Below are 24,435 nucleotides of genomic sequence, written 5' to 3' on the forward strand. Positions count from 1 at the left end.
ACCCATTTCTAGTCCTGCTCTGCTAAGCAGCAGAGTAGAGAAGAGGTCCTCTACGCTTTGCTCCCTACCCTTTCTGATGGTGCAAAAGTAATTACTCTTAAAGAGCAACTCGCATACAGACCCTGCAGTAAAGGAGAGTAAAGTTATTTCCAGCACCTATTATCTGGTGAGAGTTTATAGAAGGCCTATGGTAGTATTTTTAGTGGCAATTTGAATTAGCAGTGTGTGTCTGCAGTTGCAGATATCAGTGTAATACCCACCTCTTGCTCAGGATATTTCATTATATCTATGTTAAATACATATATTGCCGTTCTAAAATTATGTATTATAATATACAATACATGTATGTGTGTGTGTATGTAAGTTTATAAAATCTGTATTTCTAGCCCTTGTAGTTGTAAATATGAAGCAATAATAACCAGTGGATGGATTTAGAACTATCTTCAGAAATCAGATCACAGCTATCTCCCAGTGATTGTTTCACTGGTTTGGGTTTTCTGTTTCACTGGTTTGGGTTTTCTGTTGGTGGTCCTGGGTTTTGTTTGTTTTTATAAGCATTGACTGTTGGGCAAGCCAGAAAATTTATGTCAGCGCAGGTTGTCATGATAGGTTTTTTCTCAGTATCAAAGGATTTGCAAATGCAAAACAAAATTCCTGAACAGTGCAAAATAGAAAAATGTGTAAAATAGGCTGCTGTTATTTAATACGTGTAACTGATGTGTAAATACTTAGCTCTCATTTTTTTGTTCTGCTCACTCCTTCATCCATATGAGTGCTATCTGATCATAGAAAATTGATGGTTCTTACTCACAAAAAAAAAAATTGTGCAAACAAACAACTTTGCATAGGCGACCTCGGTCAATTTGTACTCTGTGTGATAGAATCCTGATTGTCTTATAGAAGTCAGCTTTTTTTCAGATTTATTTTCATATTAGATTCCATAGAAATATAGAGTCACATAATGCTCATTAATAATTTAACTGATAAGAATTTGAATCTGGATGTATCTGGCATTTAATTTCACATGCACTTAAGTTCATGAAAAAACCACGTTATTAGTGATAGTAGTAAAAACAGAATAATTAGTGGACAATAGCAGATAACCATACAAGCTACACTGGAAGAAACATTTGGACTTTTAACAGATTGTAAATATGGATAATAAATTAAAAGCATTTGTCAGAGGATTTCTCCCTTATTTTCTTCTTCCCTCCTTGCCCCGCCCCCCCCCCCCCAATTCCTTCTCTCTGTACAATTCTAGAAGAACAAGTTCTAGAATAACAAATATACCTCACAAAGGTAGTGTACCTTCAGGCTTAATAATGACTCACTAACTTTTTAAGAGAAGGAATAATCTACAGCATGCACAGTGTGTGCATAGATATCATAGGCTGCATAATACCTTATTACAGTCACGATACCTCAGGTGCTTATGATATGTAAGACCAACTCTCCACTGACTTGCAACGGTTTTATACTAATGCATATCATCAGAAGTCATTTGAATGATTATAAGCATCTTGTGGCCCAGTAATTGGTCTTTCTACAGTTGCATTCAGAATCATTCCCTCTTACTCATTTTTCTTCATTTCTGAGTATAGGATGGACAGAAATTTGTCTTGTTGTTGCTCCTTCTCCCCTTAGGAGTTTGTTAGAGGTGCTAGGTTATGTTCTGGGTACTGTTACCTGCTCACCTTTCATGGCAGCAAACAGAGAGGAGAAGCCTCAGTTGCATCTGTGACATTTGCTTATTGGGACTCTTATGCATGAGTGCAGCAAATCGTACTGCACTAGGTCAGGTTTCTGTCCGTTGTGCTGCATGAACTGTCTATTCATCAGCATGGGTGACAGGACAGGCTATTTATCTACATCTCAGCCACTGCAGTGGCCCACATGCATATAAGCACAGACCCTCCTTTTTCATGCTTTTGAATGAATACACCAGCCTGTGAGCTGAGACAGCTGTAAGGAACAGGCAAATTTTTGTTATATGTGACAGTAACATCAGGCATGGGGTTGGGGCAGGCATTAGTCCCAGCAGCATCCATCTGCCAGAAACCTCAGGGGGCAGTTTTGCATTACGGCTAGGACAGCCTTGTGTCATGGTGCTGCAGTAGTCTTTCTCCCTTTTCGTTATTTTGGATTTGGGATTTTTTTTCTAATTGTATTTTTTTATTGTATTGTATTGTAGCCTCAGGGTGAGACTGTTCATCCAATTTCATCAAAAAGAAAACTCTTCTTATGAATCTGTTTATTAATTGTTTGCAGAGTGAATTTTCTGCTGGATCAGCCAGATAAACAGACTTGCTGTCGATGGCTCATGCGGCCATGCATGCAGGTGGGACTAGTGGCAGTGGCGAGCACTCTCTTTCAGATGAGTTCAGCCATTATGTGAAACAAATGCAGTCCTAGTTACTTTAACAATGTGGTCTCCAGACAACTTTGGCCCATATAAAGTGATACCACTTCCATCCTGACCATCTTGAATGATACCACTCCTGGCTGCTTGCTTCCAGTCCCTTGTTTCCACTGCCACTAGCACCTTTGCTCTTCTGGTCCTTCAGTGAGTCAGTTCAGGGCTCTAAACTAGCAGGAAAATATTTGGGTTTTTTATAGTATCCCTCTGCTGATACAAGAGATGTCAGACATCTGATAAATCTCCATTATCCATGAATCGGGACACTCTCCTCTCTTTTGTAGTGTAGGGCAAGAGAACACACGTAAGTCCATCTGTCCAAGGCCCTATCTGTATAAGTAGCCCTTGTCCTGAGTACAGTCTTATTAAGCATCTGGAAGAGTTTCCTTCCTCAAATTTGAAAAATGTCTGCTATAATGCAAGGATATTAACCATGATTTAAAATAAAAGAATTCTGCTTGTGCTTCATTTCTTTCTCTAACCCCTCATCATGTCTTCATTATAACTTTTCATTGTCTTAAGGATTTTTGTAATTTCCTTTTTTTGTCCATGTTGTAGTTGTTTCTTCTTTTTTTTCTCTTGTGTTTCAGTTGCGATCGAGCTCAGAGCTTGGCCAGGACATCCTGAATGACTGCCTTGCGATCCAGGCCCTCCAGCCAGCCCCGTCACCACATGATGCTGCAGATAATACCATGGGATGCTCCCCAGGGCCGGCTCACAATATTTACCCAGGTATAGAAAAAGACAGATGAACAGCCTGCTATATTATTGCTCACTTAAGATTAGGGATGAGTTTGCAGAGTAGGGTGTACTCTGAAATCCGTATCTACCACATGAGAAGGATAGAATCTGCAAAGTAATATACAAAGAGAGATTCTGAACAGATTTTTACACCTTTTTTGAAGGGAGGCAGGACAAATTGTATTTTATCCATGAAAAGATCGTTTTCAAATAGATCTACATTAATGAATTTAAATGCTGCGTTATGAGTTCTCATATTATGACTATAAATATGCCAATAAACATGTTTATGCTGTAAATGTGATAATCCTGTTTTATTGTTTCAGTTAAGTATGAGATTTTCATATTAAAGTACCTAACTCTGTCATACCTGGCTAAATGTACAATTGTTCACATTTCAGCTAAATTTGAAACATCTGATAAGTTATGAGTGATAATACATCTCAAAGCTCAAAACAACAGTGGGCAGCATGTTAACATTTTTAATGCAGTATTTTAGTAGCTGTAAAGACATCTGTTTTTAACTTTCAGGAAAAATGCATTAAATCTTTTAGCAGTTCAACTTCTAATTGAGAACCAGATGTAGGCAGTGAAAGAATTGGCTAAATGTTATGTGCAGTGCTGAAAATGACATTATATGAAGTGGGCACTTCAATAAGTGGTTTTAGTTTACTGAGAGGCTTGTAAACCTATCAATTCTGTGATATGTTTTAGTCAAGGCTGTTGTGAGCTACACACTAGTTGGTAATGATGTAGGTTTATATGACAAAATTCAGGAAATGTAAAGCTGTGATTGACGGTATCCTAATTTATAAAATAGTTGGTATTACTTCTATGCTGTTAACTTTTAAATACCTTAGTCTGAGTGTGAAAAACTGGCTGGATGGCCGGGCCCAAAGAGTTGTGGTGAATGGAGTTAAATCCAGTTGGCAGCCGGTCACAAGTGCTGTTGCCCAGGGCTCAGTAGTGGGGCCAGTTCTGTTTAATACCTTTATCAATGATCTGGAAGAGTGGATTGAGTGCACCCTCAGTAAGTTCACAGACGACACCAAGTTGGGCAGGAGTGTTGATCTGTTTGAGGGTAGAATGGTTCTGCAGAGGGACCTGGACAGGCTGGATCGATGGGCAGAGGCCAGTTGTATGAGGTTCAACAAGGCTAAGTGTTGGGTCCTGCACTTGGGTCACAACAACCCCATGCAACCCTACAGGCTTGGGGAAGAGTGGTTGGAAAGTTGCCTGGTGGAAAAGGACCTGGGCGTGTTGATCGATAGCTGGCTATTCGAATATGAGCCAGCAGAGTGCCCAGGTGGCCAAGAAGGCCAACAGCATCCTGGCTTGTGTCAGAAATAGTGTGGACAGCAGGACTAGGGAAGTCATCATCCCTCTGTACTTGGCACTGGTGAGGCCGCACCTCAAATACTGTGTTCAGTTTTGGGCCGCTCTCTCTACAAGAAAGACATTGAGGTGCTGGAGTGAGTCCAAAGAAGGGCAACGAAGCTGGTGAAGGATCTGGAGAACAAGTCTTATGAGGAGTGGCTGAGGAACTGGGGTTGTTCAACCTGGAGAAAAGGAGGCTGAGGGGAAATCTTATTGCTCTCTGCAACTGCCTGAAAGGAGGTTGTAGTGAGGTGGGTGTTGGTCTCTTCTCCCAGCTAGCAAGTGATAGGATGAGAGGAAACAGCCTCAAGTTGTACCAGGGGAGGTTTAGTTTGGATATCAGGAAAAATTTCTTCACCAAAAGGGTTGTGAAGCATTGGAAGAGGCTGCCCAGGGAAGTGGTTGAGTCACCATCCCTGGAGGTATTTAAAAGATGAGTAGATGTGGTGCCTAGGCACATGGTTTAGTGGTGGCTTTGGCAGTGTTACTTTTACAGTTGGACTTGATGACCTTAAAGGTCCTTTCCAACCAAAACAATTCTATGATTCTATGATCTATTAATTGAAAGCTAAAGGAAATTTCAAAGATCTGATTTTGGCCAGGGAACCTCTAGCCACATAGTGTTGGTTACAGTGGCTTATTTTATATTGTACTTCGAGAGGGAGTTGGATGGTGAGAAATGTTGAGATTTAAAAAATCCTTTCCTGGCATTAACTGGTGTAATGCACAAAACAGAGAGAGAATAAAAGACTCAGGTTTTCCTTTTCTTTTCAAGTCCCTAGATAGAATGGAATCTAGGTGGGAACAGTGTGTCAGATGAGCTGAGATGAGGTTTTCAGAAATTGAGGACGTTCTCACAGCAGATTTCCACTGGAATCTGTTGAGCACTCAGCTCTTTTACCAGTCTAGCTTCCAGACTATGATTAAGTGTTAAACTCCAGGTACTGGGTCAATCCAAACCTAGGCTGACAGCAGCTTGAACAAACTGCTGCCCTATGACTTGTAAGGATCCTAAGCCGAGTAAAGATATTGCCTCCAGCCAGCCCTTAGCTGTCAATTGTCTGCAGTCATGATGTCCTGTAGACAGCTTCTGAGACTGTGGCATTACTTTTTGTAATCTCATTCATATCTTATCTTTCAATACTTGGGGTTTACAGCACTACTAACTCTGGACATTCTTTGACATAATAATTTGTTTTGTTTTTTACTTACTTGGCACTGCTTCCTATTGTGCAGCAATTTTTGTAGTATTAACATACTTTTATCAGCATTAATTTCTCTTTAAGTAATAAACGGCTTTTCCTTACATGTGTTCACAGCTATCTATAACTTGGCAAATTTCTTGTAGTTTTATTCATGTGTGTTGTTTCACGTCAATTAACTGAGGGTATTATGTCTGGTATAGATGAATCCATTTCGCTACATTTTGACAACCACCTGGTCCAGATGAAATGATTTTTTTCGTTACCTACTCATCAGGGCTGCTACATAAGAATACACTATGTGAATAAGTGAGATAACTCCAACAGGGAGGGAATTATTTTGTAGAAATGGCAACATGAAAATTATTCATGCCCCAAGGAGAGAAAAGCAAAACATAAGAAAGCTGAAGTGTCCTGCCTTAGAGAAGCTACCCTTCAAACTTCTCTGAAAACAACATTTTTTTCTAAAAATAAAGAAAAACTTTGATACTTTTCTGAACTATAAAATATGTAACTTTTACTGGGAACTGTTAGAGACAGCATATTAGCTGAAATGCGTCTGTGCTACTTTTCAAGTAGAAATAGAACAGATTTGTGTTCTTCCAATGCCATTAAATCAAACTTTTTTCATTTGAAGATTACTTTTCTTATCATTTATGCACATTTAAAGCAAAGGTAAGTTTTATCCTGTCCTAAGTGATCTACAGAATAAAAGTTTGAAAGCAAACTATTAGAAATATGTAAGAGATGACAAAAGTAGACATTTAGATGTTAGTCCATTTCCACTTACTGAAGTACAACAGTGCCTGTAATGATCACCATTTCTCTGTACTGTTAAAGTACAGAATCTGCAAATGCAGATATATTTAAATGAAATACAACAATAATCTGTTTGATTACTTATCTATTACTTAAAGTTAAGACTGCATAAATGTTTTTCTTATCTTGTGGCCTTTGTGACTTTATAAAAGAAATCTGAACTGAGTATAATCTTATTAATACAGGGAGGTAACATGACAGATCCTTTGTTTAAAACTAACACAAAGTTACATTTCCAGGTCTGAAGTTAAGCAAGCATACATACTCCTCTAGGTCTAAGCATAGTGATGTTTTGTGAAACAGAAATTCAAAGTCTGTTTCTACCAAAATGTGAAATTTTTGGTAGCATCTAGGCTTTAATTTTTAAAAATACATAGGCTTTTGGGCTTATTCTGTTCATAGAATGAAGATGTGAGCAATTCATTCATAATAAGAACACATGAATGATGTTTTTTCTACTATGAAATCATATCAACTTACGTTGTATAGTGCAATCTAGAATTCCTAAAGCTGAAAGAATCATAAGTAATGCAATACAAAAAAAAATTATTTTTACTGGGCTGTTTGATTAAAACTTGACCATTTCATATTTAAGAATAAACCAGAATGTTTCATTCATTTATAAATAGTTACTGAATATCACACTCTGCTCTGCTCCAGAGCAAGCGAACGATTTTACTGAAGCTTGTCAAGTGCATGATTTTCTTTGTAAGTTGGAAATTAAGAATTGCATCAGGAAAGTTACAGACGGTTTTGCAATTCTAAGTGTATTTTATATAATGTCTTACGCGTCAGTACTGTGAAACTGTGGCCTAACTACTTTTATGCCTATGACTTAAGATGTGCTTTACTTAAGTAACACTTTTCCTTGTGTGAGGTTTTTTTTCACAATAAAATAGTACTGAGCTAGGTGCTCTACACATATAATAAGAAGGAATTCATTCCCAAAGGTGTTTATATCTAAAATAATGTTAGGGCAGTAGGTAGATACAACAGGCAGGTAGAGGATAGAGAACTCATACAGGAAAAATGAAAGACTTTTATTAGAGCAACTGTCCCAGTAAGTGAGCTCCCTAACCATTAGGCACCATGGGCAGTGTGGGAGATGTCTGAGGGAAAAGCAGTCTGTTTGTTAAAGCTGACAGCCTTGGGAAGTAGTTATGGCTCATTACCGAAAGGAAAAAAGAATGAGAAGGAAGAACTGAGATATGAATGGCCATTGCAGTGAAAAACAGAGTTGTATTTGATGCATAGGGATGGATGCAAAAGAGGAGGCGATATAGGGTAACGAACAACTAAGAGGATCTCTGTTGATGCCTTTTTGGCTGAATTTAAGTACGGCATACATATCCAGAACCCCTGCTAAATGTGATGTATTACCAGGTAGGATCATACACACATTACAGGGCTCTGAAAAGTGTTAATATTGTTATCTTACGTATTTTGAGGATAGTTTTACTTCCCTTCAGACTTGTCTTTTTATTCACCACTTTTACTTCTTGAGTTTGTAATTTCTATTTTGACACAGCTTAGTGGTTCTCCAAAAATTGGTGTAATGGTTGGGTGCACACTGTGTAAAAGAGAACACTTACTGATGAATTGGTACAAACATTGTAATCAACAAGGCAACTGCACCATTTATAGTTCCTTTCTTCATGATGAGACAGAACTTCAGAAACTGCGATCCACTGAAAGAGAAGAATCTGTCTTGAAAGGCAGGAATGTGATGTAAAGATGCCATGACAGGAACAACTTTAAATGCCAATCAAGACCCCACTTTATTGCTTCAGGGATTTAATTATTTCTTAATCTCAGAAACTGCAGGAGTTTCCAGGATGTCCATCTTTCTCAACTAGTAATCAGTCCAGCCGCCCATCATTGCAAGTATCCAGCAACAAGACTAGAAAATGTTTATCATGTCCAGCTCAGAGAAGAGATCAAAGAATGTTCAAAAATTAGAAACACACACCTTTTCTTATTTATATTATAGGCTACGTTGGGAATATCTTGGGTGGCTGTTGGGAGGCTTTTAGCAAGCACCATTTTACCATTTTTATCAGAGGCCTATAATTACCTATAAACTAACTCTGATGTTTTTGTTCTGACTCAGCTGGTAATTCCTCAATGATTTTCTTAATTTTCCTCTCGTATTTTCTGAGCTGTGGAGTAGGGGAAAAGATTCTTAGTAGATGGTGTGGTGTCTTAGGACAGTTTTTACATGCGGAAGATCTTTACCACAAAACCAGTCTGTGTTCTAAGCATTTAGAAGTCTATAAATATTTGAGGTAAGGGATCTCAAGAGGCAGAGATTGATCGAACAGGTCTCCCATAACAAGACTGGATTACTGTACAAAGTGCTTTCCAAGACTTGTTTTCTTCTTCTGTCCAAATATCTTGAGTGGGTTGACTTTGTAAAGTCTCCAGCTTTCTAGGTGCCTCCAGTACTTGAATGCCTCCAGGATCTCTGATCTGCCTGCAGAACAGCTGAAGAAGGATACAGAGACCATCAATGCAGATGGTCCATGCGACAGACCTCCTTTGGAGACAGGCTTATTATCTTCATAATGTGATTTTGACTTCTGCTCTACTTCTTAATGCATGATGGCTTCTTCAGTTCCTTGCACACTGGAGTCTTCAGATTTACAGATGAGCTGGGTAGGATCAAGGCAACACAGGGAGCATGTTTTACACTTGCCAGGCTTACCACTTAATGGCTCAACACAGCACATGCCCATATATTCCTTGCCACAAAATCCTGTAGGGAAGTATGGGCACCCTAGGGTAGGTGAGAGGGGAGAATATATGGAGGTGATGCTCCCAGGTGCAAAAAGCATTTCAGATTTTTCCTTCTGTACACTAGTAAATCGCTCATTCACAAGGACTGCATAAATATTCCTTATAGAAATGGAAGATTAAATATAGTAATTAAAAAAAACACTCTTGCAGATGTCTGTAGGTAATTTTAATTGACTGAGCTACAAAGTGAAACCTTCATACTGTCTTATTCTATATGGAAAGAATTCTCAGCCCTACTCCAAATTCATGCTGGCAGTGGTAAGAGGAGAGGTATTTTGGGGGCAGAAATAGACTGACAGTGTGCTGATTTGACGGTAATAAATCCAAGGTAGTAAATGATACCATTGTTGGTAATTTGCAAAGGGGATGGTGATTCTTCAGCATTTAAAAAACGTTTCATGAAATTACAGGTTTCTGGCTCCATTTAAAAAAAGATTTTTTTTTAGGCTTTGGATTCTATAACTTTTTTAATGCTACTTTTCTGTCTTTTTTTTAAAAGAACCTTATTCAGAATCATCTTTTTATCTTCCAACCACCTAATTTGTTCCTATGCGTTGTGAGAATGCGTGTGAATTTAGCTTCTCGTAGAGAAGCCTTTGCAGAGGTATTCTCATGGAAAACTCTTATGTATTGATAAATTGATTTGTGATGAGACTCCAGGAGTTAAAACATGGCTCCTCCCTCTCTGTGGCTGAAACTTTGTGGGTGTAATCCAATCCAAGCTTCACACTCAGGACTAACAGGTTATTTCCATCTTGTAAATCATGATGTAGCTCAGGCTTTTTAAGGGATACAGATGAACAGCATCAACAAATCTTTGTTTTGTTTTTTTTTTTGTTTTGGGGTTTTTTTTACATAATATCTGAAACTTTTAAAAATTAGTCTAACTGCGTTAGTTTATCTTGTATTGCTAGAGAGAAAAGCCTTATTGTAGGAAGCCTGTTTGTTAAGTAATGCTTATATTGATTCTACATCTTTCTGTGTGGACTTACCTGGTGGTATATTGAAGTCAGTGAGCATGCTGGTTGTCATGAACATTTGTTCAGTTTCATACAATTCAAATCACATGTCTAATGGGATCAGGCACTGAAAAGATACTCCTTTCTGTAGATATTTCCTGCCAGCACTTTGAGCAGGCAACTCACATTTAACAGCTCAACCACTAGAAAAGCTTGCCACACACACAGCTCCCAAGAAAAAGTGGTCAAGTTATCTCGCAGTTTCTTAAATAGTGTTCAAAGTTTTCTGTCAGTCTCTTAAGACTAGCTCTACTAGGGAAATGACCTGTCACTGACAGTATTTGTTGACTGCTGTAAATCTGTAGACTGCCAATGGCTGACAATGTTTCCCTTCAACTGGTATTTACAAGATTCAGGTAGTAGCTTGGACCAATGCCATGTCTACACCTACACTAGGAAGTTCTAATAGTAGTATTTCCACTGGGAAGCAGCTGCCAGCAGTGCGATTTCATTTCATTGAGTGCCCACGGAAGTGCTTTTATCAGCACAGTACGTCTATGGAGCAAGGAGCTGCACTGACAAAAGATGTGTTGTGCTGCCTACGGGTGTTATATGGTCTCCCACACCATCATTTGTGGTGCTGCTCTTGGAGGCTTCATTACAAGGCACCGTCAGAGCCCAGGTATGCTCATCTGTCATGCTGAGATCATTTAACATACTCTGTGTACAGGAATATGCTTTTGCAGCTAATATGTATGCTTTTTCTTCCTTAAATATCCTACATGCCCCTCTAGGCCCTGCCATAGCTCTTACTTTACACTGTGTACTGTCTCTTCATCAGAAACAGGAAGAAAGTACAGAGAAATTGCTGGGAAATCTAGCCAAAAGGTACTACAGTAGCAGATGCTGCTGTGATGGTGAATATTGCAGTGGGCTTTAGGTTGTTCTAGTTTGGGGAAAGAACACATGGTTGACCATGCCTGGCTGCAGATAACCTTTTCCCAGGGACAGAGTCACCAGATCTTGGGCAGTGCTGTGGGAACCTGTGCTACCACTGCAGCCTGGACCAGCTAGAAATGTGCAAGCATAACTTAGAAAATACTTGCCTGAAATCCTTATCATGGTTGTGGCACAGAACAGCTATGACAGGGAAGAGCAACTCTTACTACCTTATGCTGGAAACCCAGTCACAGTCCAGCCTTTTTACTCCTGATCAACCACAGCCTTGCAGAAATTTGTTTTAAACTCAAAGATCACAGTACTGGGAAACTAAGACATTGTATTTTCTTACACATTTTAATGTTTTTCTCATGGAAAAATGCAAGTTACCCTATTTTTCCAAGGAATAGTTTAAATAGTCTCTAGTTTTATTTAGATAATCAGGGTTTTCCTTTGCAATTTACTGATTTGTTAAGTATTCTCTCTGCTTATTCTGCCAGAATGTGCATTTGGTTGTTTTTCAGCATTTTCTTCTGTACTACATGTAAGCATAAAATAATAAATTCAAAAGGTCATTCCTTTGTTTCCCCCTCTTCATTGTCTTGATGCTACTCTGAGAGATGGGTGTGGAGAGAGATTTTTGGGGTGCATGACCAAAGTGAAAAAACAACAAAAGCTACCTTCCCCTGTCTTAGGAGGGGTTCTTCCTCAGCCCTTTCTTAGTGAGTTACTCTGCTGGCTTAAGTGATGTCTCATCTCCCTGTGGGATCTGCATCCTCTGTGCCTCTCTTAAGGTTTGGGATGCCTTCTACTATCAGATGTCTGTTGTCACTTGGGCTGTGATTAGGAGGCTCTGGTCCATATAAGAACTAGCAAACACTAGAGGCTAGTGCCAAGAGCAGCCACAGGCGTTTTTGTTGGTCCTCCTGGCCATGTGGTAGGTCAGCCTCCACTTCTCCAGCTTTGCCCACCAGTGTGGCTCATGGCATGCCAGCTTTCCCTAAACTTTGACATTACCTCTGCAGTATCTATATTAGATGTTTTTATTCACAAAAATGTTTCCTATCTGTCATCTTGCACTGTCTGTCATCTCTACCAGCTGAAAGATGTCCAGTGCTGCTCTTTAATGAAGCTACAGCATAATTCAACTCCTGAGCCTTTCCTTAACTCTGCCTTAGCCTGGTGAATATCTAGTGTGTCACAAAGGCTGTCTTGCAAGGATGAATAGAGACTTTAAAGAAATAGGCTGAGGACTTGGGAGATGAAGTGCACTTTTCACCCTTTTGATCTTGGTTAGCAACATTCAAAATTGTGACCTCTGAAAGAATTTTCTTGAAGATGGATCTATGGTGGGGTAACTCCTAAAGTAGTGTTTGTTCTACTAGGACTTTAGCACCCATGCAGGTATTTTAGCCTAGGAAGATCTTTTACCAGTTGAGAATGCCCTTTGGGGAAATGGCTTAAATTCTAGGATTTTATCAATAAATTTGAATCATTAGCTCCAACATATTCACCAACATATTGTAATTTTTATGGGTAGAATTTTATTCTGTAAACTAGGCCTAAACAATACTTTTTTATAAAGATACTGGAAGATATGACAACTAAACAGTAAGAGATCATTTTCATGTTGTAGACAGCCTATCTAATTCATTCTCAGGGCTCATAAAATATTTAAGAGCATGTATTTGGCTGCCATTCAACATCACCATAAGCTACCTGACACATGTCAGTAAAAATAATGGAGTAACAGGATTTTCAGAGGGGTATGGTAATCAATGTCTTACCTTCTGAAAATTAGATTACAGGATTTGGGGTCAACTAATTAGGACATTCAGAGGGAGTCCCGTATTGCTTTTTGTTTAATCATCCAGCACCTTTCCTTATTCGGAATGTATACAAGAGCAACTTCATAGAAAATTATGAAACTGTTAATGCTAGTTTAAAATTTTTGTATGCACTACTGAGGACTCTGGGGGAAACAATAGCAATATTTGAGTTTGGGTTGACCTCTTCAAGAAATTTGAGATTTTTGCAGCTGAGGGGAAAATGTAGGAAGTATTTCACTCTTTACAAAACTGTGCTTTCTGTTCGCTAGCTTTAAAAAATATATATCTTAGGAAGTAATTGCCATCTCTTCTACAACATAAAGCTGTAGAAGATTTGCAGCCTTATTCAGACAAAATTCCCAAGACAAGGAGCACAGCTATGTCATGCGTGGTTTTATGAAAGTATCATTTGGGAGCAGCAAAGATTATTTAGGGGTTTTTTATGTGTTTTTTTCCCTTGCCTTCGGACAGAAAACAACACTTGAGAAAAAACAGTTAGTTGCTAAGAATTGGCACTGCAGCTTTAGGGGAGGTGTTACCTGTTAGTATTTGGTCGATTATCAATGCTATCACTTGCCTGATGAGGGTTATTTCTCTCCTTTTTGTTTCAGTGGCCGTGTTCCCCAGCACACAGACAAGTCGAAGTGGAACAGCAGCTGGGGCGGTGTCCTTGTCCCACCCCAGCAGCCACCCCTCCCCAGGACATAACGTACAGGGTAGCCCTCTCCATCCTCCCCCCCAGTTACCTCTTCTCTCAGCTGCGTACTCAGAGAGGTAAGACCAGCCTCTGCGTTTCCCAAACTGAGCCTGGGGCAGGACTGCCTTCATAGCTGCCCAGATGGATGGAAACTGAATTGTCAGTGTCAGAAGGTTGCTGTTGGCAGCCCTGGGGTAACAATTGCTCTGGGTATAGGTTTACCAGGAGAAGGAGAGGTGAAAGAGACTCATATCCCAGCCTGTGCAGGGGGGCTTTCCATCCGTCTTCATTTCAGGAACTTCCTCCAATCCCCTCTTGATCTCCACCAGTGCCCCAAGCTAGGAAAGTCATACTGGCTGGGACACTAAACTTCAGAGGAGCCCAGCCATACCTTACAGAATGGGGGTCCTGAGATTCATGTGTGAATTCAGCCAGTTCTGGAACCACTGGAAGTTGTTGAGCTTTTTGTACACCAGTCTGAGATGAAACTTGCTATTTCATGATCACTGGAGCTCACCTAGTGATTCAATCCTTCCTCCCCGCTTGTGGCCACACGGTCCTGACCTTTTTCCCTTGCCCTGGCTCTGGCCTTCTGTGCAAACTCTGGGGCTGCCCATGCTCTCTTGCCTGACCAGAGGCTTTTCCTTCCCAGTATAGTTTTCTCTCCCGTGTGTGAACTGTCCAACATCCATATCCAACAAGTGCCAGAGCACAGGGTGACAAGTAGGGACAGATCAATAGTTATTACAGGTATAAATTTCATCATAAAAGTCAGTGACCTTCTCATTAGCCAATTTCTGAGGCAATTACTGGTGTAGGACCATAGCAGACACATTTAGAGTATGACTTAACTCATTAAGTCCTTGAATGCATTACAGAGCTCAGAATACTACAGTACTCTACAGAATAACAATAATAAAAAGCTAGAATGATACACTCCTTTCTCATACGTTAACTGTATACACTCTCTTATAAAGGCTGGAAGTGCTGATTCCCATATATGGAGCTACTTCAGATTAAAAAAAGAGGTGCAAGTATCTTCATTTAGGTAGTGTGACAAACAGCAATTTAAATTCAGAAAAGAAAAAAAATATTAAAGCAGTGTTGGTTTGGTAACAGAATATATAGCAGAAATTAAGGCAAACATTTAAAAGAAAAACTAATGTAGAATCTACATCTTGAATCTAATACAGTCCACTCACCTAGGGGCCCTGTGAGTAGGCTGTCATTTACACCACTTCATGGGTGTGATGATAGCTGTGAAAATGTGAACTGAACAAACCAACACTTCAGTATACAAAGTGATAGAGATAGTGTCTTTGAAAGGTGTGAATCACCCTGTTTATCCCAATCTTATCCTTGAGAGACTGCAGGATTTAGGGGTGCAAGCAGGATATTTGTTCCCCCCCCATGCTGTGCCATTCCTGATGTGCTGTGTATGCCTGGGGTCATTCCAGAGCTAGGACTGGCTGACCAGCACTTGCTGCCAGCATAGCCTGTGTTTGTTGGACTGACGCCGATCCAAGCTGACCTGGCTGCTATGGAGACTCTGGAGGCCAGTCATGTGCCCCTTCCATTTTGGACAGAAGACTCAGGTTTGTGAGCAAGAGAAGCAGAAGGAAATAAGCACTTTTCCTACATCTCCATGTACCAGGGGGTAGAGAAATAACTGGAGGGCTTCTTTTGTGTCTATGTCCACCTAGGTGATGGGAGGGAGAGTGTGGACTTGATTAAGCCTTATTAATGTGAGAAACTGAACCAAACATGGGACACATCTTACACTGCTTTCATTCTGTGTACAAAACTCAGTGTACACAGAGTGCAAGTCAGAGAGGAGTTTGGATTCAAGAAGCAACTTCATTTATCAAAGGAGAGAACATGCATAATAAAAATGCAGATTTACATTTTGTTTGTTCTAGCTCTTTGGTACTAACTTTCAGTGCTCCCCTAATATGAAACATCGCAACTGTTCAACGAAGGTAAAAAATGGTACCCAAAAGCATATATATGAAAGGAAATATGTACTCGGCTTCCTTTTCACTCATTTTTATAATAAAAGAAGATGTGGGCATTCAAGGAAGCTGAAAAAATAATCCAATGAAAACCCAGATAAAAAATTTTGGTTTCATATGGCATAGTTAACCTGCAGCTCAGTGCCCCAGAATTGATGCTGCCAAATCCTTGAATTTATTTATTTATTTATTTATTGAATTACTCAATGTATGCATTTTGCTTTTCAAGGCTTGCTTTTGTGCAAGAAGTAGCTGGTTAACCGATGTGAAACCAGAACAGAATTTTTCGTTTGGACTTGGTGTTCCAAGTGATTTTTCACCTTCCTGTGAACCAGATCTAGTGGTATGTCCCAGAAGCATGACAGCAAAGTACTAGCTGGGAAAAGTGAAACACAGAATTTGATGTAATATGAAGTAATGATCTTTTGCTAGATTTAGCAGAGTTCTACAACTCTGAAATGATACAAACAGGGAAACAGAAATATACTAACCCCCTAGAGATACGAAACTGACAGAGCTTTTGTCCCATAGTCCAAATGGTTATTTGGTATTTGGGTTCTTGTAAAGTGTTTTTTCTAACAAAAAGAAAAATTGGTCATGTCTGACATGTTTGGTGTAATCGACATATTTACTAAAAGGCAGTCCAGAGTCTTAAGTGCAGTTTCCTAGAATAGGTTAGCAGCTCTCAGATATTTGACAAAGTTGCTTCTCTCTGACTACAAAAAAGGGCCAGAGTAAGTTTGTCTTCACACACACGAAGTAAGTTTGCCTTTACATTGATTTTCTGGTGGTTCAAATTAATCTGTATACACATATTTGAAGTGTGCTTTCTGATATCATATGAATATGGCCACACAGGAGGGAGAATTTGAGAGAGAGAGGAAAGCCAGAAGTATGAGGAGGAATTCATTGTACAATTAGTGCTAAAAACAATAGTTCAGAAATTATATCTCAGACATCAAATCAATGTGATTGACTGCCAAATTATAGATTTTTTCAATTCCTGGACACAATTTTTGTCTGCACTTTGAAATGTGAACTCTTGATGTTACTTCTTCTTTCCACCATATGTATGTACATACACATGTGTATACATATATAGCAATTAGATTAACCACTCCCAGATTTCCTCACGAAAAAAGATATGTAACTCCAGCTTTCCTTTGCCATAGTGGTTCTCACTTTCGTTTTGCAATGAATCATTCCCCAATTCTGCCCCAAAATGCCAGTCTTCCATTCTTCCCATCCTTCCTGCGCTCCTCGCTTCTGCAGGGTGAGGTTTCAAGCATTGAAGGAGGAGGACAGAAGAGTAGAAAGATTTGGGATGCTGCTTTGTGTTGTTTCTGTTGCCCTTTTCCTAAACTCCTGAAAAAAAAAAAAGGCAAGGAAAACTCAGACAGTTGTTGCAGCTTGGAGTTGCTATTCTGTTTCAGAAGGTGGGTAAGTGAAGCAAGAAGAGTCAAAGGGGTTTCCTTTTAAGATGGGACTGTAATCCATGAGAGACCTGGAATTTTTCTTGTCATCAGTGTGCTGGCTGCGGTATTGGACCAAATTTCCTGCTCTCCCTTCTCCCCTTAGGAAGGGGAGCTGGCTACTTAGCTACAGAGAGCTCTGTGAAGTGGATGCAGGTGACAGCTCTTGGAGACATCAAGCAGTGAAAGTGGGAGAAGCCCACTGAATGAGTTCTGTATAAGCACAATGTCCAATATTGCTGCGCCAGTCATGTACTCCTGTGAGCCTCCTGAGGCTGGGAGTGTGAAATCAAATGAAAGACTGCCAGCCTAAGAGAACTGCGGGCAAGATAATTCTGAGGTCATAAGTCTTTCAAATTCCTGTGGAAAAAGGGAGGCATCATCAAAAGCCACAGGTCAGACAGAGCATTGGATGGTAATTCTCTTCTTGCTTTCCTTGATTCCAGTCAGCTCGAACACTGACAACTTGGTATCACAGTTATAATACCTGTCTCCACTGTCTTGGATTGCAATGGCAGTTCTGCTTGGTGGGAAGTTTAACAAAATGGTTTCTCTAGCACCCAGTTCTCTGTATTTCCTCTACCTACAAAAATAAGCCCTTCAGCCCTTTGATGCCCAGACGATTCAGCACAGCCAGTTCTTTGGTCAAGGAGTCTCAAAGCACTTGAGATTCTGGGTGAAGGAACACCTTGTATATATCCTTGTTATGGAGACATAAAAGGTGGTTTCCCCACCACACCAGAGATTCATTTACAGGTGGCCAACCATGCTAAAATAAACTATATGGATAGTTATAAATACTATATAAATACACTATTTATACCATATAAATATACTATTACTACTAGCTTTCCTCTTCCCTTCCTTTTCCACACATTCAACAAATGTTCCAGTCAACAAATGCTAGAGTAAAATCTTTCTTCCGTGTAGTATGACCAGTACTGGTCACTAACAAAACCCCTATATGTGTGCCATTTTAACTAATCTCATCAAAACAGGTAAGCTTTGGTAACTTTGTACTCTATCATCTTGCTTTCTTCCAATCTAGTCATTCCCCAGCAGGACACTTTTTCCTTACTGCTATTGGAAAGGGAGAGGCTACTTGATGGCTCCAGAAATGTTCCTGCTCTGATTTTGTGCCCAGCAGGCATAGGGAAGGGCACCTTTCTGCAAAGCTATCTGGTTCCTGATTGCGTCGGATCCAGGGCTTGGCCACAATTCTTGATGGCAGTGGTTACAAGCTGGTCCTGATTGTTTCAGGGACAAAATTCAATTTGCAGTTCCCCCAGCAACACACTGTGATTTGTTCAGGGACAAATCAGGACTGACACAAGTCCAAGTTTCTCTTTTGTAAGGCAGAAGGAAAGTAAAAGTAGATAACTACAGTCACCCATATGAGTAAGCCAGGAATTCATGAAGTGATTCATAAATCATTATAAAGACCATTAAAGTCTACTAAAAAGGAGTCCTGTCTGGCTATACAAAGTAGTGCATTAGTATTGGGAGGGTTTTTTGGATGTTAAATCAAATGTGAAATCAGTAAAACTGTGCTTTTCACTTTGAGTTTTGAAAGGGAATTTTTCCCTGTTGGTTGCTGGTTAAAACCATTTCTCAGAGACTAATTTTTCACAAATTATTTTGAAAACACAGAGAATGATATCCCATTATTTTTAAAATAATAGTAGTAATAAAAGGCTGTCTGTGCATTGCTTTTAATCTCTGGCAGCAAATAACAGTCTTTCTATGTGAGTGCTACAAAACGCTAACTCAGGTCCTTACTCAGGGCATATAACCAGGCAGCTGTAGCACTTTTTAAAAACCTCTGATATTTTTATCACAATACAGCTATTGATTTCTCTTTTTTAAAGAAAATATTCTCTAGTATTATTGTGAAACACAGGCATACTTTTTTCTCTTCCTCCCTAGTATGTCTTTAAGACTACACTGCATCAGTTAGCTGGAACAATGAAATTTGGCGCATTAAAGACTCAATGACTCAGTAGTGACATCTTTATTTCCTCCATCTATATAGCATATCTGAAGCAATGTATGTGTTTATGAAGTTAATATCAAATCAACACAAAAACCTTCTAAACCCTAACCACTCTAATATGCCTAAAAGTGTGATTCTCAGAGAAAACTGAATAGGCAGTAAATCATCCAAAGTTCATCTTGACACTTGCTGTACTCCAAATGTACATTATGGGTCTACTAGAAATGCAGAAAATAGGTTTCCAATTAAGTCAAAATCACACAGATAATGTGTGGCAGAAACTGATTCTGAGCTGCAGCATAAAAGATCTCAGGTGTCTTGGATTTAAATGCAGTAATAACCTGCACAATGACCCTATCCAGAGGTGTTCTGTAGTGCTACTACTGCAGTTGCACCTTCTGTTGTATTCAGGGTGAGATTACAGCTTCCTTACACTTCCACAGGAAAAATATTCTTTATTGCTAGGTTAAAAAAAAGTCATCTAGTAAACGGAGGTCCACTCTCAGGAGAACAGGGACCAGATCTACGCTTTAGGATCCTGGAAGACTGTGTTAACTGCAAGTACCAGTCCCTCCTAGCAGCAGCTACTGAGCACACCCACAACAGAGAAGGGTAGGTGGGTGCTCTTGCTTGGCACAGACTTGCAGCTTGCTTTTAGGAGTGGCGAGGGAGGCTGATCTGTGACAGGAATACCACATCAGTTTTCACTCACCCTCTTGCAGAAATATCCTGGGTCTTTTTTGTTGGCCTCTCATGGATAAGAAAGTGCGCCTGAGCCCAGGCAGAGCTTTCATTTACTAATCAGATCCCATTGGTCTAGTGGATAATTTGGTCATTGGGCACTCTTATAACCTCAGCTTTCCATCTGCAAAAATGACTGTAGCACCTATTTGTAATGTACTTTGAGGTATGCAATTTTAAGGAAATGTAGAAAAAAGTTAAATTTACACAGTCTCTAAAACCCTCATGTAAAATCCTCAAAGTAGTGTGTATCCTTGTAGTGCCAGTAGTGACAAAGCTGTGCAAAACATATCAATGAAGTGATGAACCTCCTTGGCAGCTGCACCACCAGGTTTGGTCTGAATGGTTCTCTTCCTCTAGCAAGCTTGTAAGTTTATACTTTGAGTCCAGATCAACATTTTAATGTGGTCAGACTTTGCCCAACTGTAAACGATTTAACACTTGCCTTTATATCATTATATTGACTTCAGATTCTTTATTTTCAAATAGCTGGATGTAACATACAAAGATTTCTAGAACTTGAAACCTAAACCTGTACCTGAACCTAATATCTAACTCCTCAGTGTGCAATGACCAGAACTGACTGCTCACTTCCAGTGAGGAAGGACAGCTATTTTTTGACAGATACAATTGATACAAAGCCTTACAATGAGACAGCTGGTGATGCCTCAGAAATCAGGTCCCCCATGAGGTGTCTCCTCTCATTAAGACTTAAACCCACCCACAGAAGTTAAAAGGAGTTTTCCATGATAAGGGTGGAATTCAGCCTTTTCATTTCCCAGTCGTCAAATCTAATGATATGTCACCATTTGAAAATACACCTTCTCTGTATCTGGGCTGCACACTGTTCTTCTGTATCTATGCAAACTGATAAACATTATAGTGATCTAAATAAAGTAGAAACAATCTTTAGCCTTATCTATTGGGGATTTTACAATTTTGTGTTTCTGAACTCCTAGGTTTGTTGCTTCATCTCCTTCTCCTCACCACATCAGCCCCCAGAGAATTTCAGTTTCACATCCCATGGTGCAGAGACGGATTCCACAACCTCCCCACCTTCAACAGTCTTCAGGAATGCCTCTAAAGACATACGAGCCAGCATCAAACCCTTCTTGTCAACCAAATAGCCTCCATATCCAAGGTAAGAAGGGAGAATCTTCATCACTGATGTTTGTCACTGCTGCTTGGCTTCGAATTAAGTGCTTCAGGGGCTGGTGCTGGTATTTTTAAGGCACGTTTCCTTTTAAAAGACTCAGGGAAGTAGCCTTCAGGACCCTGCCTTCAGACTTCCTTAAAATTCTTAGCTTAGCTGATTGTTATTTATCTTACTATGGAGTTATGGGTTTCTCTTCAGACTGATTTTCAAAGCTTTTATTGAAATAGAACTGCAAATAATTCTGTGATGGCCTCTGCTTTTAATTTTCTAATGTTATGCTTCTGATCCCTCCTGACTTTACACATAAAGTGTTACCAGGTTTTCAAGAGGCGGAATATTTTTCTCCCTTGCACTTGTGGAGCAATGGAGACCTCTTCTTTTATTAGCATACAAGTCTGTTACAGCTGTGTTCCCACTTGCGCTGTGTAAACAGCTTCTACAAGACTTCTCTCTCCCTCTTTGTTCAGTCAAGTATAAACTTCTGTAGCGAAGAAGAAAATTAACAGCAGCTGAAAACAATGTTGGGTTGTTCTGTTTTGGTTTTTTTTTTCTCTAGCTGGTATGGAGTCTGAATGGTAATTACCTTAACATTTCAGAAATGGGTTGACAGCAGTAATGCTGTATCCTCTCAACTGTTTAAATATATGGTTTGCCATATTTACATACACAAGGTACAGAGCACACTGGACTTTGATAGGCCTTGGGTTTCTGCTTTTTGATCAGGCTTCCTGAGAATTATCACAGTAGATATCATAGGAAACATAACTTGAGAAAACCAAGGCTTCTTTTATTTTCTTCCACTGACAGAAGCAGTCTTTCTAGGCAAAGGGATGAGACAGGACACTGAAGCATCTCTCAGAGTTCATGAGTGAGAAGGGGAGAAAGGAAGGTGCCAGCCCCTTTTTCTTTCTGTTAACATACTAGACCACACGTGAGCGGGATCTGAGCCAGGTGCTTTTCTTCCAGGAACTGGTAATCCTGTATAGCACTGATTAGTACTAGAAGACCATGAAATTTACCAATGGATGTAAATAGTTATTGTTGGCTGTCTCTGTTCTCTGATTTCACTAATAATCTAGAGCCAACAGAGTACAGGATGAAATTTATTAATGTACTGTTCATTGTTATATGACATATGCAAAGACATGCCGGAGCAGGTCCAATAAATTCCTAGCATATGGGGCATGAAGTGATCAGGTTAGCCTTCCTATTTCCACAGTACAATACATTTTACTCAGTTCCCTTTTTTGCTGAATATTTGGCAAGAACTCATCTTCCAGAAAAGTGTCCAGACATTAAGGTCTGTGTTCCTGCCTGGAACAAAAATTGTGTTTGAGTGCATAGATGGCTTTACCACCCTCTTCCTCTCAGGGTCATGGGAGCTTCAGTAATTGTAGAACCTGGGATCACAACCAGTTGCTCCAAAGTTGAACAGTTTCCAAGGAATCCTGCCTCCCTAAGGCTCACAGATCCCCTCAGATTAGTTGCTGCTCCACACAGGACTTGCACTGGCTGGTGCAGCTAGCTCCATATCTGCTTGGGCATCCTCTCTTTAGGGCAGAGCAATGCTACTGTGTTCCCATCTTCCCCTCACACAGTCCAAAGAGGATTTAAAAGGACAAAACACATGGGTCATTAAAACCACTATAAGAAGGCGGCCTGGTAGACACCCTCATCTGGGCGAATGTCACATCTAGACTGAAGCCTCATTACACCTCCAAATTTAAGATAGAGCTTAATACTATCTTCTGAGTGGATCAAAAAAATGGATAACCTCAAGGGCTTGAACCTTAAACTTATACCTTACTTCTTAGTCCCATGTTAGCGTTACTGTGTTTGCCTCCCTGTCCTAGGAAAATCTATGTTGAAAATAGACATTGCTGACAGAAATTATATACACATAGATAGCAACTCAAAGTTGCAATTGTAAAGATCTCTGCATTTAAAACTGGTAGGAAGACAATGTAAGCTGAACTCTATAATTTTTTTTTTTAGTATTGAAAGATATAATACATTGCAATACAATAGCCACATTTAGGTATTAAATGTTCTTTCCAAGATTAAGTAACCTGTTCTTGCTATAGAGGTATTTTGTCAGAATGTACTTCCTCCAACTTAAGCACAGCTGTGTCACTCCTATGGGCTACACTGAAAGCTTTGTCCTGTGTGCCTGAAATGCTTGCCTAAACTCTCCCTCTCAAAAGCAGATGTTTTAAGGGTTCATGGTCATGTTTTCCCAGCAGCAATACAAAGATTGCCATCTTCCTTGGTCACATCATTATAACGTAGAAAAACACCACAGAGTTATCTTACCAGCTGGACTATTTGGTATATAAGAAGTGTCTGTGGGAAGCTCTCTTAGTTTCTGTCTTCTGCAGTTCATAACCTGCCATTTTATGATTTAAAGTGCTGTAGCTCTAGCCACTTCAGCTCAGTCCGATACCAAACTATGGTGACATTTTTGTCTCAAGTAGTCTTAAATTTGTCAACTCCATTTAAATTGCCTGTACCGAGTAAGATAGAGTTTCATTGCCTGAAAGCTCTTTGAAGAAAACAGGTTCTAAACAGAGTTCCTTACTGAAAGTCTGAGCATCCTAAAAGCTCATGGAGATCTCAGAGCACTATCTTTTAGAAAGAAATCATGTAGGAGATCCAAGACTGACAGTAGGAGATCCAAGACTGACAAGCCTCTTATATCTAATAGCTACTTGTATCGTGAAACTGCTTTTTCTTGGAAGAACATTGTCTACAGTTCAGATTTCATTATTTGTTCTGAGTGATTTTCAGCACGAGACACACAGTAGTGTCAGAGAGGGCTTTTTATTGCCTTGGATAATATTAATAATAGACTAAATATTCCCTGACCTTCCTCTTGTGAAATTCACAATTTCCTTTGCTGCATGGGATGTTTGGAAGTGATGATGTTAGACTCACTAAGTCAGAAGAGATGCATGAGATAGGAAAGAAAAGAACAGCAATGGAATCTCCTCCTTCACAGTGAGCAAGCTTCCTGTGCTCATAGTATAGAGTGAGGTCAAGCTCCTTTGGGCATGGACATAGCTGACTTGATTCTGGATGCTTCTGATACTGTGTCGTTTTAAAATTGTGCCTGTAACTCATGTCATACCTATTTATGAGTTAAGCTGATGACCACTGCTGCCTGAGTAATGGAAGAAATAAAAAAGTCATGCAAACTATTCAGTAAAAAAAAAAGGTTGCCATTTCTTTAAAAAAATTGTTAGCTGATATGAGTTAGCTATCCTAGTGTATCTATACAGGCAGCGCT

General features: G+C 39.7%; 1 protein-coding gene across 1 annotated transcript in view; it reads left to right on the forward strand.

Annotated features, from left to right (window-relative positions):
- Window positions 1–24,435, forward strand: part of GLIS3 (GLIS family zinc finger 3) — a 166,297-nt gene that overhangs the window by 134,047 nt on the left and 7,815 nt on the right. Inside the window, exons 6-8 of the mRNA XM_068423775.1 lie at window positions 3,007–3,148; window positions 13,690–13,852; window positions 20,953–21,134. Coding sequence (XP_068279876.1) covers window positions 3,007–3,148; window positions 13,690–13,852; window positions 20,953–21,134 — 487 coding nt within the window. The remainder of the gene's footprint in view (window positions 1–3,006; window positions 3,149–13,689; window positions 13,853–20,952; window positions 21,135–24,435) is intronic.

The sequence above is a fragment of the Nyctibius grandis genome, chromosome Z, assembly GCF_013368605.1.
Source record: "Nyctibius grandis isolate bNycGra1 chromosome Z, bNycGra1.pri, whole genome shotgun sequence".
In the NCBI taxonomy this organism is placed as follows: domain Eukaryota; kingdom Metazoa; phylum Chordata; class Aves; order Nyctibiiformes; family Nyctibiidae; genus Nyctibius; species Nyctibius grandis.